This window comes from Trichomycterus rosablanca, chromosome 6, assembly GCF_030014385.1.
Source record: "Trichomycterus rosablanca isolate fTriRos1 chromosome 6, fTriRos1.hap1, whole genome shotgun sequence".
In the NCBI taxonomy this organism is placed as follows: domain Eukaryota; kingdom Metazoa; phylum Chordata; class Actinopteri; order Siluriformes; family Trichomycteridae; genus Trichomycterus; species Trichomycterus rosablanca.
In genome coordinates, this window is record NC_085993.1 from 38,245,109 (window position 1) to 38,262,788 (window position 17,680).

Below are 17,680 nucleotides of genomic sequence, written 5' to 3' on the forward strand. Positions count from 1 at the left end.
CATTTAGTATTGGTTTACTAGACTGTGTATCAAGGTAAATCATCACACCTTTAGATAACAGTACAACCGAGTAGATGTGCCAGTGGTTACATACACAAATATGCAGGTTCAAATGTAAATATGTATTTCTATACTAGCAAATGACTATTGTATGGATTTTTGCTTACAAAATGGTATGGCTGGGCATAACTTGCAAACATATTGACAGGTTAAATGATAATGCTACATGCTGAAAATATTAAAAAACTATTTTATTTTAATAAATAAATACTACAATTTTTGTCAACAGTACAGTTTACCTAATAGATTTCCTTCACTTGGTTTGACTGCTCTCTATACACTTTGTTTTAAAACTATATATAAATTATAATATCTGTACAGTTTGTTCATTTTAAGCTTGTTAATAGACAGAGAGCATATGCATCAAATGCAAATAAGGAAAGGAAAAGATGTTTTGTTTTGAATAAAAATGGCATACAGGTTATTGATGATCAAGCTATTTATTATGCTGTGTGTAAGTGAATGCTAATGGGGACCAATATCATAATAAATAAATAAATACATTAAAAATAAATTAAAACTACTGTTATTGATTTATTTGAATGGGTGTGTACATATTTCTAAATTGACACACAGTTGACTCTTGGTGTAAGTAAGTATCTTAGGTCTGTTCCTGCCTTGTTGCAAGTGTTTAAATAAAAATCAATTTACCATCATATTTTAATCATGAAACTATTGTCTGTAACTGTGTATGGTTGTTTAATAGTTATATTAACTAGGGTTCCTATTTAAGATTTGACACATTGTGAAGCGACTATATTTCAATAATAGCTTTAACACTATATGGCATAAAGTATAGGGACACTCCTTCTGAATATTGACTTCAGGTGTGTTAGCCACACCAGTTGCCAAAAGGTCTATTCAGTTATGTAAAATCAAGACTATGCTTTTAGAAAGACCCTTTATATTTTAGTCTGACTGCATCCTGGTGGTGCAAGAGCAAGGTCTAACTGAACAAAACATCTGCCTGACATTTCAAATGTATCAGTGGCACAATCATGATCTATTGGATCTAGAACTGTTAACTGCAAAGGCAATTAAAGTACACAGAACGTACTGGTATGTACATCAGACCAGTTTATGATAACACATGCCACATTGTCAGGTTGGCTGCAGGTGGCCATTATAAATGAATTAATTGCTTAGAAATAAAAATTGCTGCCGTATATTGCTCTGTGTGTGATTGTATGGGTGAATGGGTGTGTACTGCACACTGGTTTATGGTGCATTCCTACTTTCCGCCCAGAGTATTTGGATTACATCAGTCTAACAGCGAACCTGATAAGAATGATCTTCTAAAGTAGTCAGTGAATATAAATAAATGAATTACAGTTAGTTATGTACATTTTAAAATCTTGCTAGCAATTTCCAGGAAACTTCATGTAACTTCTGTTTCGGTTAAGCAGACAAAAGTGAAACTATGAGAAACATTCTTCCTTGTTTTGGGAAGCCAAACAGCACAAACATAGATTTCTATGGAAGTAAACTTACTGTGTTATTTCCAAACCTGAGAAACTGAGAAGTTTCAGCAAAGCTGCAATTTAAGTCTCTTGTAGAACATCACTTTATTCTACCTGAGCAGACCCCTGTAAAAATATTTAAAGCTTGGTGGAGAGATGAAGCCTTAACATAACAGTACATTACAATCTGTATTATAAGATGCCTGGTCTGTGTACATACAAGTAGATAAGAGAATACAATACAGTGGTACCTTAAAACTCGACGTCAGTTGGTTCTGGGAGTTTAAAAGACATTGAGGATGTATGGGAAACAAGTTAATGCGTTCCAGTGTCCCATGAAACTGCATATTTTTAGGCTAATGTAAAATAATGGGGTTGTTTTTGACACTTATACACTGAAAATAACACAAGTATATTATAAAAAACACTAAAATACAATTAAAAACAGTTAAAAATAAATAGCTGTTGCACAAAGTTTAACATGACTTATTGTACTAAACAACAAGTAAGGAATTTCATTAGTGGAGAGAACTTATGATCAGTAATAATTAAGAGAGGTTTAGTGTTTTTATGTCATAATTTTCAGACGCTTTCAGAATGGATTTGACGGTTATTCCACACAAATGCAGATTCGTCTCATATTCACACTTTGATGACGTCTTACTGCACCGCTCAAGCCGAGAGCTGAACAAAGCGACTGTTCATTTTGCGTCATGCTTTCTCTCCACCAATGCCGATCCCTGCTCTGATCGCCCCCTCCGACACGTAGGCAGCATGCCGTATGCATCGTCACCTACACTTTGACGAGTGCAATGCAAATCAGCACTGTGTCTTTTCCCATCTTTGTGCAGGCGCCATCAATCAGCCAGCAGCGGTCGTAATTGCATTAGTTATGAGAGAGTCCCTATCCGGCTTTTTTTTTTTATATCCCACTCCTATCTGAACAACAGGCCAATCGCTGTTCATGTGGCTGCTCAGCCCAGCCAGCAGGCTGAGCTGAGATTCGATACGATGTATTCGAGATCCCAGCTCTGGTTCCAGCATGTGTTTTTAGCACTGCGCCACCTGAGCGGCTAGCTGTTCATTGTTAAAAAAAATGTTTAAGTGAACATGTTGACTTTAAGGGAAATGTTGAGTTTAAGGGTACAAATGTTTCGACAAAGGGTGTTGAGTTTCAAAGATTTTGATTTTAGGGGACGTTGAGTTTCAAGGTACCACTGTATATATCATTTTATTTAGTGTTGCTATTGCTTTGGCACTTAGATTATTGTTTACTAGTCTTTTAGTGTAGTCCAAAAGATTGCTTATTAATTCAATCAGGTGCCACCCAGATACACTAGGCACAGGGTGCCAGTTTATTGAAGTGCATTACACACTAACCCAATTTAGAGAAGCCAGTCAACATTATGTGTAGTGCTTAAATTTTAAAGGAAACCCACGTCAGTACAGGAAAGCATGCAAAACTCTGCACAGACAGTGACCAGAGGTGAGGACTAAACTCTTCAGGAGGTCTTTAGGAGGATCCCACCTGTTGTGCATCTGTGCTATGTGATTAGCATAAAAAAACTAGGGCTGTCACACGATTACATTTTTCATTTTACATTTACATCGAAAGTAAAGAACCAAATTAATCGTGATTAATCCAAAAATAACTAAGCAAAATTTAAACAGTTATGCACATTTTTATTGCAAGAAAAAGTTTATCAATAAAAATTTTTTTTTTATTATTAAACCTATATTATCTTTAGGAAGCCAGCCAATGCCTATATAGAGTTGTTAACAGCTACCCATCTTTCAGCCAGTTATTTAAAATGACAAGGCTGTTCACATTATCTGACAAAATTGAGGATCTTTTCATGTTTGTTACCCTGCCACTGAAAACTGGCGCTCAGGGTACTACAACGAACCATTTCTAGATGCAACACGTATAACGTCATGTCAACCCACATTGTTAACTATGTTAAAGCGTTTATACAGTCCACTGCGATCCATTTAACACCAGTGTTTGTAATGTTCCCACGACGTGTACAGTCCATGGGCTTTCTATCCAAATTCCTATGAAATAAGTTAGACTGAGTCTGAGCTCATTTTGCCTGTAACGTGTATCCGCATGCGCAGACGCCTGTAGAGACAAATGCATGCTTTGACCGAAGATGATATTGAAGTGTCAATTAATAAATGTTTTTTAATCGTGATTAAAATTTGTATGCGTTAAAATTAATGACAGCCCTAAAAAAAACTTTAAAAACCAACCAAAACTAAACATAATGTCAAATCAAAAAACAAAAATGTGTTTAAAGCAGGGGTGCCGAGGGGATTTTAATGTATATACTCATCACACACTTTGTCTATGGAAGTTATACCTGTACGAGGGTTCAAAAAGTTTCCGCACTTTTTTAAAACTCTATTTATTAGGAATTTGAAAACAAATTACATCACTTTTCTACATAATCACCTTCTGATGCATTTTTCCCAGCATTGTACCAACTTTTTAATGCCATCAGCAAAACTGTTTTTGGTTGAGCACATTTCCACCGATGCACCGCTGCTTTCACATCATTACATGAAAATCTTCTTCCTCTTAAAGCTTCTTTGAGTGGTCCAAAAAGGTGGAAATCAGATGGTGCCAAATCCAGACCTTAAGCTCTCTCTCAGTCTCTCAGACATGACCAATTACTACTCCTCCCATCCTCACCATTTCCAACCAAAATGTAAAAGTGCAGCAATTTTTTAGAAGATCCCTCATAATTAAGATTTTATGCTGTGGCAGTTTTGGGATTTTTTTCTTTGGACAAAAAATTTGTTCCAATCAAAATAACAGTTGCAGAAATGTTTTTAATCCCACAACTCTTATGACATAGAGTGCATGTCCCTTGGGGTTAAGTGCACTATCAGTCCTGACCATTTCCCCCTTTTTATTTTTTTGTTTTACCTACAGCATTTGTATTACTTGTGTGTGTGTGTGTGTGTGTGTGTGTGTGTGTGCATTTATGTGTGTGTGCAGCTTTGGGGCATGTGACCCTGGCCAGAGGAAGTGCTCCATGTCATCAGAGATGTCGTAACTGCATTAACCACAGCAGGAATGATGAAATGTAGCAGGTGGCCCAGCACTCTGCCAGCAACCTGGGTGTGGTGCCCACAATGCTGTTCTCTGGGGCACTAGGGGCAGGTTTATCTCTGTGGTACAGACCACTGCCACCCACATACTGCCCCTATACTGCCCCTCATTGCTTATCAGAGTCCAGAGACAGGGGCATATGCTATACTATCTTCTGTGCCATCCTATCTTTACCACATGATACTTTGGTAAACAGAGGTGCAGGATTTTAGTGGCCTGGGTCTAGTATTACACGCTTATGCAAGTTTCCCTTCCTTGTGGGATGTGGGATGTGGTTTACACATCGGTGGTAACTTTCTTTTTTTTATTCTTTTCTACATTTTCGTAAGCCCGTTTCCATCTAATGTGTCAGGAAGCGGGTTGGCTGTCGATGAGACAGCACCAACTGAACCCTGCTTCCTGGACACCTGATGAGGGGGCAGTTTAGTATGACAGTCAAAATGTGTGACGCTTATTTACCCCCCTTTCTCAGCACTGACTCCCAGGGTAACTGACCCCAACCGTGACCCCCAGTGGCTCTGTTCACAGCTGTGGTGGGAAAAACGTAAAACTTCGAAAGCTGCTAGTTTTTGTTCTTTCTGCCCTGTGTAATTCTCATGCCATCAGAATGAATAAACTATGTCCGGTTACAGGACATCATCTTGTTTCTCTGGCTGCTAATGTTACAATTATTTGTTATATTTGGCAGTTTACAATAAATCCTTCATCAAATTACTCAACGTCCGAATGGTGTTTCATCCGGCAAACACAATAGCTTATTATGTATGCTGATATATGACTTAAGTGCAGTAAATAACTTTTAATGATATTAATTTAAAAGAAACCCTCTACATCTTTGGCATTTAGCAGACACTTTTATCCAAAGCAGCTTACACTACTGTGACAGTATACAGTCTAAGCTATTGAGGGTTAAGGACTCAACAGTGGCAGTCTGGCAGTGATAAGGCTTAAACCAGCGACCTTTCAATTACTAGTCCAGTACCTTAACCACTAGGCTACAACTCTCTCTACAGTTTTTACTCTTTCCTCTAAGGTTCAGAAGTAAACTTGCTTTAATTGGTCCCAACTATTTGCATCATGAGCTATCATCACACCTGCCTACTGCACTGCCCTCTAAGAGGCAGCACTTTATGTTGTAGCGCAATAGACCCAATGTGGAGAACATGCTAATTTTGGGTTTATAGTGGCTGTTTCGATTAGTTAAAAACAAACACAGCTATAACTGTTAGCCAAATAACTCTATGGGCTGTTTTCTATGGGTAGTTTTTGATTAGATGTCAGTTAAAATGCTGTTGGTCCTCTAAATGTAATGTGTACTGAACCTATATAAGTGGTTCATGGACTCGTGGGGGTGGCACGGTGGCTAAGTGGGTAGCACTGTCACCTCACGGCAAGAAGGTCCTGAGTTCGTTCCCAGGTTTGGGTCCTTTCTGTGTGGAGTTTGCATGTTCTCCCCATGTCCACATGGGTTTCCTCCGGGTGCTCCGGTTTCCTCCCACAGTCCAAAGACTTGCAAAAGAGATGAATTGGAGACACTAATTTGTCCAAGACTGTGTTCGATATAACCTTGTGAACTGATAAACCTTGTGTAATGAGTAACTACCGTTCCTGTCATGAATGTAACCAAAGTGTAAAACATGACGTTAAAATACTAATAAACAAACAAACATGGACTAGTGGTGTCACACCCTTAGCCAGAAATGTTGTGATTGTGCTGTTTCTGATTCCTCACTGGCGATTTTGTCAAGCCAGTAAAAGTGGAGTGGCTATGTAACACCTTTTTACTAAAAGAAGTCGTGTCTGACAACTGTCAGTCATTAAATAACCTTGTCTGCTGGCCTTAATGAGCTGAGGTTATACTTGGCCTAATGTGCCACCCTCCAGCTAAAATTATTTCAGTGCCCTGCAGTGGGCATGTTGCTTGTCTAAAAATTTATGTGTGCAAAGAATTCAAGTAAAATTTTGCACTACCAGGTCGCGCAGCGGTAAAGTACGCTAGCACACCAGAGTTGGGGTTTCAAATACATCGTATCGAATCTCAGCTCTGCCTTCCGACTGGGCTGGATGACTGCATGAACAACGATTGGCTGTTGTTCATAAGGTTAGGGGTAAAAAAAAGTCGGATCATAGGTCCTCATAACTGGTGCGACTGCGGCCCCTGCTGGCTGACTGATGGCACCTGTACAGGGCTGAGGAATAATGCTGATGGGGGTGTGGCCCTCCGTACACAGTGCCCGTCGGTGTATGAACTCGACTAGACTGTACTGACTGTACGTGCCGGAGGGGGCGCATGTCAGTTAAGAGGCGTCCTCAGTCAGCGGTGAAGGGTCGAATCAGTATAGAGGACGCATTAAGGGTAATTGGACACGACTAGATTAGGGGAGAAAATTGGGGGAAAAAAGTAGGAAAAAATATACAGTGTATCACAAAAGTGAGTACACCCCTCACATTTCTGCAGATATTTAAGTATATCTTTTCATGGGACAACACTGACAAAATGATACTTTGACACAATGAAAAGTAGTCTGTGTGCAGCTTATATAACAGTGTAAATTTATTCTTCCCTCAAAATAACTCAATATACAGCCATTAATGTCTAAACCACTGGCAACAAAAGTGAGTACACCCCTTAGTGAAAGTTCCTGAAGTGTCAATATTTTGTGTGGCCACCATTATTTCCCAGAACTGCCTTAACTCTCCTGGGCATGGAGTTTACCAGAGCTTCACAGGTTGCCACTGGAATGCTTTTCCACTCCTCCATGACGACATCACGGAGCTGGCGGATATTCGAGACTTTGCGCTCCTCCACCTTCCGCTTGAGGATGCCCCAAAGATGTTCTATTGGGTTTAGGTCTGGAGACATGCTTGGCCAGTCCATCACCTTTACCCTCAGCCTCTTCAGTAAAGCAGTGGTCATCTTAGAGGTGTGTTTGGGGTCATTATCATGCTGGAACACTGCCCTGCGACCCAGTTTCCGGAGGGAGGGGATCATGCTCTGCTCAGTATTTCACAGTACATATTGGAGTTCATGTGTCCTTCAATGAAATGTAACTCCCCAACACCTGCTGCACTCATGCAGCCCCAGACCATGGCATTCCCACCACCATGCTTGACTGTAGGCATGACACACTTATCTTTGTACTCCTCACCTGATTGCCGCCACACATGCTTGAGACCATCTGAACCAAACAAATTAATCTTGGTCTCATCAGACCATAGGACATGGTTCCAGTAATCCATGTCCTTTGTTGACATGTCTTCAGCAAACTGTTTGCGGGCTTTCTTGTGTAGAGACTTCAGAAGAGGCTTCGTTCTGGGGTGACAGCCATGCAGACCAATTTAATGTAGTGTGCGGCGTATGGTCTGAGCACTGACAGGCTGACCCCCCACCTTTTCAATCTCTGCAGCAATGCTGACAGCACTCCTGCGCCTATCTTTCAAAGACAGCAGTTGGATGTGATGCTGAGCACGTGCACTCAGCTTCTTTGGACGACCAACGCGAGGTCTGTTCTGAGTGGACCCTGCTCTTTTAAAACGCTGGATGATCTTGGCCACTGTGCTGCAGCTCAGTTTCAGGGTGTTGGCAATCTTCTTGTAGCCTTGGCTATCTTCATGTAGCGCAACAATTCGTCTTTTAAGATCCTCAGAGAGTTCTTTGCCATGAGGTGCCATGTTGGAACTTTCAGTGACCAGTATGAGAGAGTGTGAGCGCTGTACTACTAAATTGAACACACCTGCTCCCTATGCACACCTGAGACCTAGTAACACTAACAAATCACATGACATTTTGGAGGGAAAATGACAAGCAGTGCTCAATTTGGACATTTAGGGGTGTAGTCTCTTAGGGGTGTACTCACTTTTGTTGCCGGTGGTTTAGACATTAATGGCTGTATATTGAGTTATTTTGAGGGAAGAATAAATTTACACTGTTATATAAGCTGCACACAGACTACTTTTCATTGTGTCAAAGTGTCATTTTGTCAGTGTTGTCCCATGAAAAGATATACTTAAATATCTGCAGAAATGTGAGGGGTGTACTCACTTTTGTGATACACTGTACATAAAAAAAAATTAAAAAATTTGCACTACAATTGAATTATTTTCCTTCTGTTCCAAAACAAAGGCAAATTTTGGTGCAACTTTTTCACACTGTGCAGTATATCAGTATCAGTATGCAATGTGAGATGCAGCTAGTAGATGATAAGCATTAAAGCACTTCATAATGCTTTAAAACAGAATATGCAGTTGTACTTACTAAAGTGTACTGTACTGTTTTTACAAACTGGATATGGTCTAGAGATATTTTAGCCTCATGTTGTTGTCATTTTGAAATATTTTTCTAGTTATATATATACATTTTTTAAAAAGGTCTTAATACATCACTCTATACATGTCTATTTTATTGATGTGTAATGCCTCACTCCCATTTGCAGAGAAACAGCCCTATATCCTATATTTCCTTGCACTACATTGTGTGTCGTGTGTTGTGTGATGCTTGTGATGTTTGTAAATGGCTGCTGTAACACTGCAATTTAATCAATCAATCAATCTCCTACCTCCATACTTCACTGGGGGTGTGGTGTTTGACTCATTTACACCATTTTCTTTTCCAAACTGAATGAGCTGAAACATTGCACAATTGCACAATTGCACAAAATCTTTTCAGTTCATTAAGCCATTGATCAGATTTGTCTTGATGCTTGAATGCAGATTCTAGACATGCTTTTTTTTATTAATGTAATTAATTAAATTTTAGTTTAATGTAACCTTTACAAAATGTACATCGTTTTTTATTGTAGTGATTGACTAGTTTTTTCCTCTATAATTTGTTTTCTGAACATTTCTTAGTTTGTGCTTATACATACACCGACCAGACAAAACATTATGATCACTGACAGGTGAAGTGAATAACACTAATTATCTCTTCATCACGGCACCTGTTAGTGGGTGGGATATATTAGACAGCAAGTGAACATTTTATCCTCAAAGTTGATGTTAGAAGCAGGAAAAATGGACAAACGTAAGGATTTCAGCAAGTTTGACAAGGGCCAAATTGTGATGGCTAGACGACTGGGTCAGAGCATCTCCAAAACTCCAGCTCTTGTGGTGTGTTCCCGGTCTGCAGTGGTCAGTATCTATCAAAAGTGTTCCAAGGAAGAGACAGTGGTAAACCGGTGACAGGGTCATGGTTAATTGATGCACATGGGGAGCGAAGGCTGGCCCGTGTGGTCCGATCCAACAGACGAGCTACTGTGGCTCAAATTGCTGAAGAAGTTAATGCTGGTTCTGATAAAAAAGGTGTCAGAATACACAGTGTATCACAGTAGCAGGGCTGTTTTGGCAGCAAAAGGGCGACCAACACAATATTAGAAGGAGGTCATAATGTTATGCCTCATCGCTGTATATAGTAAATGCATTAGATTTATGTGTGCATGTTTTTAAGTACAAAAGTCAAAAGACTCAACATGCATGAATTTTAAATGATAATTTGTAGAGGAAGTATACCTATTATCTATAAACCCCCCCCCCCCCCCCACACACACACACACACATTTATAATAGTATTATATCATAACTATAAGCCTGCATGGTTAAAAAATGAACTGATAACATGACAGTCAAGTGTGTAGACTTAATGCAAGTGCATTATATGCTGTACAAAATATAACATTTAAATAAATTGCTACAAATATACACCGATTAGGCATAACATTATGACCACCTCCTTACTTCTACACTCACTGTCCATTTTATCAGCTCCACTTACCATATAGAAGCACTTTGTAGTTCTACAATTACTGCCTGTAGTCCATCTGTTTCTCTATGTACTTTTTTAGCCTGCTTTCACCCTGTTCTTCAATGGTCAGGACCCCCACAGGACAACTACAGAGTAGGTATTATTTGGGTGGTGGATCATTCTCAGCAATGCAGGGCTCTGTGGTGGTCCTGTGGGGGTCCTGACCATTGAAGAACAGGGTAAAAGCAGGCTAAAAAAGTATGTAGAGAAATAGATGGACTACAGTCAGTAATTGTAGAACTATAAATTGCTTCTATATGGTAAGTGGAGCTGATAAAATGGACAGCGATTGTAGAAACCAGGTGGGGGTTTTTTTTAATGCATTTTTCTCCCCATTTTCCTTCCTATTTAGCACATCCAATTTATCTTCCGCTGCTGACAGACTCCAGATTTGCATCCAAGGAGAGCGCGCCGCTGCCCACGCCTTCTTTACACGTGTCTAGCCCTCATCTTCTCGTCCGCGCTTCCTGCACGGGCGTCTCTTCTGCCAATCAGGGTCCTTACTCAGCGTATGAAGAACTACCCACCCACATATAGTCCGGCCCCCACCCTGCAGATACGGTGGCCAACTTGTATCTGCTGCAGGCACTGCCAATTATGCCCGTCAGATGGCGCCCAGCCGACCAGTGGCAACACCGAGCCTCGAACCCAGGAGTTTAGAAACTTGGTGCTGGTGCATCAGGGAAATATCCCGCTGCGCCACCTGGGCGCCCCCAGGAGATATAATCTCATAGAAGTAAACAACATTGCTGTGTATGTCTGCTTATTACAACTGAAACAATAATGCTAGATTAAATTTATACCATATAGGCAGCTGCAGTCTTATGAATATGAACACTGGGATTTGTGCTGGAGCTAAGAAGCTTGCTGTCACCCATAAGAAGCAAAAATAACTGAATGAAATGGTAAGCCTATTTCTAAAAAAATATTATTTTGTATTTTTGTTTTGTAATGATTTCAGATCTGCTGGTAGTAAACACACGCAGGTTTTATCAAGTTTAGAGGTTTGATCACACTGAGTTTATTAATTTACAGAAAACTTTTTCAAAGACGTTACCCTGTGATTTGATATTGCTAGAGATCATGGCCCTGCAATGCAAGACACACTTTCTATTTATTTATGCTTGCTTTTATACAGACTAGCACCAAGTTAAAAAAATACGGAACACAACCTTTTCCTCAGCTTCAATGGGGAAGTAAAAGTGCCACAAAATCACATGTGGAATTGTTGGAGTCAGTAGAAATAAAGCCCAAACAAACAGGGACAAAAATATCAACTGGATGCAGAAAGACAAATAACAAAATGTTTGAGCGTCTAAATTTAAACATCACAATCAGCACAATTCAACCAGAAATGCACACACACACATCAGTTGCTTTTCATAGCTTCTTAGATCATAGTTTTGACCAGTTTAGTTTGTACTACAATGTCACCGCTGGTATCCACTTGCCATAACAGTCTGAATCTGCTCCTTCATCTTCTCCATCATCCCCTCTCGGACGCCTATCTTTATTATTCCAGAATGCTGTGGGCCCAAAGTTTCTTCACTGTCTGTATCACCGTAGCAGCTGGAGCCAGGCGAAGCGGTCAAAGCAATGACCGAATCAGACGAGTCTCTATTCCGCAGAGTGACCAACGCTGGATGAACCGAAGGAAGTGAGGGTGCAATCTGAGATGGAGATGTGGCATCTGAAGGGCATACCACGTGCAGGACTTGACTACAGTCTCTGTCTGCATTACTTTTGTCTTTTGTGCCCTTTGTCTCACACTTGTCCCTCTCAGATTTGTCCATTAAGCTGCAAGTGGCAGCGTCGTTAGCCTGGTCTTTCAACAGCTTTACCAGAAAGTTGATGTATTTCATGGCAAGCCGCAGGATCTCATTCTTGCTTAGTTTTTTGTCAGGCGGGTGAGTGGGGATGAGCTTTCTGAGCTCTGAGAATGCACCATTGACGTTCTGCTGACGCCAGCGTTCACGACTGTTGGTAAAGACTCGTCTGGCCAGCTTTTGTGGAGGACCTAAAAAACACACAAAACCCCATTCATATATACAGTTGAACTAAAATATATAAGAAGTTTATACACAACAATCAGCCATAACATTAAAACCACCTCCTTGTTTCTACACACATTGTCCATTTTATCGCCTTCACTTACCATATAGAAGCACTTTGTAGTTCTACAATTACTAACTGTAGTCCATCTGTTTGTTGCTTTTTTAGCCCTTTTTCATGTTGTTCTTCAATGGTCAGGACCCTCCCAGGACCACTACAGAGCAGGTATTATTTGGGTGGTGGATGATTCTCAGCACTGCAGTGACACTGACATGGTGGTGTGTTAGTGTGAGTTGTGCTGGTATGAGTGGATAAGACACAGCAGCGCTGCTGGAGTTTTTAAACACCTCACTGTCACTGCTGGACTGAGAATAGTCCACCAACCAAAAATATCCAGCCAACAGTGCCCCATGGGCAGCGTCCTGTGACCACTGATGAAGGTCTAGAAGATGACCAACTCAAACAGCAGCAATAGATGAGCGATCGTCTCTGACTTTACATCTACAAGGTGGACCAACTAGGTAGGATATATATCAGAATATATATATATGACAAAAAAAGGATATCCTATCTTATATCTTACAGGTCACTTAACAATGGTAACAGAACAAATCAAGTGGACATATCAGCACTTACCTTAAAGAAAATATAAACCATGATAGTGCATAATTCTCATAAGGTTTGCTTGTTTAAATGTTTACAAAACCGTCATTAAAATAAAGTGTTATAACTTACAGTCTGTGAGATCCAAATCAAAGTGTGATGATGGTCTTCTCTTAACACGACTGCTGCTGAAGAACCCATAATTACCAGTAGGACTTAGGAAAGAACTGCATAAAAAAAAAAAAACACAGGATAAATTAGGTCAGCCAAAAGCTGTCTGTTTCATACTTAAAACCAAGACACAGCTTATATACTGGGGTTATTGTGACCATTTGCTATTTTATAAGCAGTTCCCCAAGAGCAGGACTGCAGGTTTTAGCAAAATTAGACAGTGTTGAATAGAGGAGGAAATCTATAAGAAGTAATGATCTAAGTTTCGGTGCTTTGATTAAGCAGACGTGCCCAGTTGGGACACGTTTTCATTACGTCTTTACAGTGAATGATTGAAAAAGTCAATGCAGATCTTTACTCGTTTCAGAGACAAAACCAATTGTAAACAACACAAACAAGATTATTTTTCATGTATTTGTTTGCAATAAGGTCTGTTTAGGAACTTGACATCACAGGACAACTGTGTTCTATCAAATTCCAAACATTTTCAAAGTTTTAAAGATTTAACCTAATGGAGCTGCAAAAAACCTCAATATTTACTATTTATTGTCTATTTCAGTGTCCTTGACACTTCAGTGTCCTTAAATACATACAGTGTCATTAAAACTATTAATCTCTCTAAATTACTTTCATATGTAGTTGTTTTAGTTGCACATTTTGTTATTTATTTTGTTTATGCATTTTCTTCCCTTTTTCTCCCGACTTTTTAGCGTATCCAATTACCCAGTGTGCAGTAGCCGACTGCGTCTTTTCACCTGCCCGAGGTGAGTTCATATGCGAATCAGCTTTGTATGTGGAGAGCCACACCCTGATCAACGTATTTATTTCTCGACTCTGCACAGGCAGCATTAATCAGCCAACAGAAGTCGTAATCGCATCAGTTTTGAGGTCCCCTCTGGCACCCCCCCAAACAACAGCCAGTTGTTCATGTAGACAGCCAGCCTGCCAGATGGCAGAGCTGAGTTTCGAACCAACGAGTTCACTAGTGTGTTTTACCGCTGCACCACCTGAGTGCCTAAATGCACATTTAAAATGTTACGTGCAGTTGATCTGTAAACCAGTGTGTATGATGTTAAATTAAAAGAACTATAATAGCTTTATAAGCTTTTTTTTGGGGGGGGGGGATCAGTATGGTAGAGAGTATCCAGGAAGATAGAGACTACTTTAGGCTACAACTAAAAGTCAAAATATTTGTTCTAGCTTGCAAAGAATGACTGAAATGACACTCTTACCTACTGAGTAGTGGGTGTCCAGGCAGATACTGATGTGAAAGTAGAGCTCCAGGTGGGGGCGCTGTGGCTGTTGGGCCTCCTGAGAGTGATGCTAGCTGGGCCAGTCTTAATTCTCCAGGCCCATGTGGTATAGTGGGTATAGGGTGCAGAGCGGTGAGCTGGGTGGCAGGCAATGGGATTGGTGGAAGAGGAGGTTTACTGTGAGCCAGACTGATCACTGGGATGTTGGGTGGTAATGAGGTCGTAGGTGAAGACAGAGGAGAGGTGAGAATTACGGTACATGTAGATGTAGTCGGGTTAGTGCTTGTCTGAGTGGAAGCTGGTAATGCTATTGATGGTGGTGGTGTGACCTGAACGGATGTTGGTTTTTCTTCTGAGTTGGTTGTCTCAGCAGGTTGAGACGTAGCCGGGGTGCTGGGGTTTGTGTTTGTGCCACTGTCGGTGCAGTTAGAATCATTGGCTGCAGGGCTGTTGTCGCATGGAGAAAGAGTGTGTGGAGGGGTCAGAGGGTCAGTCACTGAAAGAGTATGGCACGGTGAGACTGTGGGCTCCAACTTCTCCATCATGATGTTATTTCCAGTGCTGGATCTAGGTTCTGTTGTAGTTTAAGTTTAAATGCAGCACTTTTTTTTTTTTTGGTAGGTTTTTGTGATCCCACGTTTTACAGTAAAAGCCAGCAGCGATTGTGGACTTGTGTTTTCATTCTAGGCTTCTTTTGATCAATCCATAAGTGTGTTCTGATCATATTGCTTAGTTGATTGTTGATCCTCACTGCTTATGTTGAAGGAAACTTGCTTTTGCGTTTTAGTGAGTCTTCAATCCTGCCAGATATTCAACCACCTTTGAAATCCTTTTTAGTTCAAGCACTGCTCAAAACTGCAAAACAATGGCAAAAGATCATTAAAAACTTTTACTTTTCAACCTAAAGTCTATTCACTACAATTTGTACCATATGGCTGATTACTATAGACAACAATTTTAGAAAACTGTTGAGTGTTTACCATGTAATGAACTCAATACCCAACTCAATACACCCAATACCATCTAATTAACTAGTAATAAGGGTATATGGGCATTGATGTATTTGTATATAATGTTTTAAATCTAAACCATGACTTTAGAAGGTACAGTGTTTTGAAACCTTCCACAATAAGCAGAATGAATAACAGGGTAACAGGTGAGAAAATCATGACTGGACATAAAAGGATGATCCACCAATGGCTCAGTCTCTATAAGAAATGATGGGTCGTGGCTTACCACTATGTTCCATTATACCATTATATCATTATATATCAGTTCAAAAAGAACATTTCTCAATGCAAGATTGCAAATAATTTAGGTCTTTCACCATCTACCTTACTTACCTTATTGCGAAAAGATTCAGGGAATCTGGAGAAATCTCAGTCCGTGTAGGGCAAGAAGAGAAACCACTACTGAATGTGCGTCATCTTTGAGCCTTTAGATGACATTGCGTGAGAAACTGTCATGCTACTGTGATAAATATAGCCTCATGGGCTTAGAAGTACTTCAGAAAACTGTTGTCAATTAACACAGTCCGCCACTGCATCAAGATTTTTTTTCATTCATTGCTCAGCAAAGATAATAGTCTGAGTCACTGTAGTAACTGCTACAGATGCAGTAAAAAGAAATAAAATTGAAGGAGCAATACTTTTGACTAATTTCACATTAATAAATACAGCTGATGGACAAAATGGATGAATAGAAACAATTATATTTTAAAGTCAGACTCTAATAAAAAGTTGAGTATTGTCATACAAGTACCGAATGGTTTTGTATTGTAATGTTGAAGCATAATAAAGCAATGCAGTTCTTTACAGGGTAAATAATTACCCTTTAAAATCTAAGACAATCTAATTTTCATTCCAGACATTTGCTTGTTACATTTTGCATCGCTCATGGGTCTAGATTTTTTGTCACCTACACCAAATTACACACCTTTGTGTATTGGCCTTCAATGCAAAAGATTTCTACCAAGAATTTCATTTTTAAATGCAAAAAACATAAAGATTTTTTAAAAATCTTAAATCTGTAATGTAAATTGATGTCTGTGCACTACTGGTTACCCTAACTCAGGGGTGGGCATTTAAATTTTCCAAGGGGCCACATAAGAAACTGTGACTGTTGTGGAGGGCTGGACTAATAGGGTAAATTTAATTCTGCCCAATATTAGTTGTATCTCTTTATAAAAAAGCAGTACATGGTACAGTTCTAAAGCTGTTACTGTTTAGAGTAGATGTTACAATCAGGCAATGAAAATGACAAGCAGGCAGAGTAAAAACATCAACATTATTTCACTATTTAATCGTAATCAAAAAATAGGTGTGAACAAAATGTGCAGGTTTTAAATAAACTATACACAAATTGCTATTGCTATTTTTTTACCCAGTTCTGGATGTGTAAAACTTAATAAAAAGTCTTGTTGTTTTTGCATTTTTGCATGCAGAGCTTCAGATGTGAATAAACACTTAGAAGTTCATGTCTTGTAAAAACTCGACCGTCTCTATTAATCGCACTCAGTTCTGTTCGCCAAAACATTACGGTGAAGCTGGATCCACTCACACACACGTAAATTGAAACGTACATAAATGTAAAGAAATATCGGTCGCATCAAAATAAAAACAATCCTGTTGTATTGCATGTGTGATGTAAATATATTTACGTCTGATTTTTAATTACCACTGACCTCATGGATGTGGACAGCCAAAGAGCTGGATGTGGCCCTTAGCCGTACAATGCCCAGGTCTGCCTTAACTGATGCTTGTCAATACAAATGAGTGCCATAACTGTTGTTCCAGTTAAATCAATAAATAATATTCGAGTTTTGTGACAAATGCACCTGGGGACTGTTTGACACTGTTAGTTGTCACATATTACATTTACTTATTACATTTTTGTGTCTTACAAATAAATAATATTTAAACCAGGATCAGGATTATACAAGTCAAAAATTAATAAAGTGTATAATGTAAAGGACAGGAAGTTTTAACTATAACAAACTCACATCTCCAGTTCTGCCACTGACACAAAAACAATGCAGTGATGATGGCATCTCTTTTAGAGAATATAAATAAGCGAGAAGTGCTGACAGATGAATTCACCCGGCCTTGAGTGATTCACAGTTTGCTTTTGCAATCTAAATCCTTCCCCCTTTCCCTTCCTTGTCCTA

The 17,680-nt window shown here is 39.6% G+C and overlaps 1 protein-coding gene across 1 annotated transcript; it reads right to left on the reverse strand.

Moving 5' to 3' along the window:
- Positions 1 to 11,432: 11,432 nt before the first annotated feature.
- lyl1 (LYL1 basic helix-loop-helix family member) lies at positions 11,433 to 15,210 on the reverse strand. The gene is made up of 3 exons (XM_062996929.1): positions 14,494 to 15,210; positions 13,223 to 13,317; positions 11,433 to 12,452 (listed from the first exon to the last, which is right to left on the reverse strand). The coding sequence occupies exons 1-3, from the start codon at positions 15,057 to 15,059 to the stop codon at positions 11,866 to 11,868; spliced, it is 1,248 nt and encodes a 415-aa protein (XP_062852999.1). The 5' UTR covers positions 15,060 to 15,210; the 3' UTR covers positions 11,433 to 11,865.
- Positions 15,211 to 17,680: the final 2,470 nt, after the last annotated feature.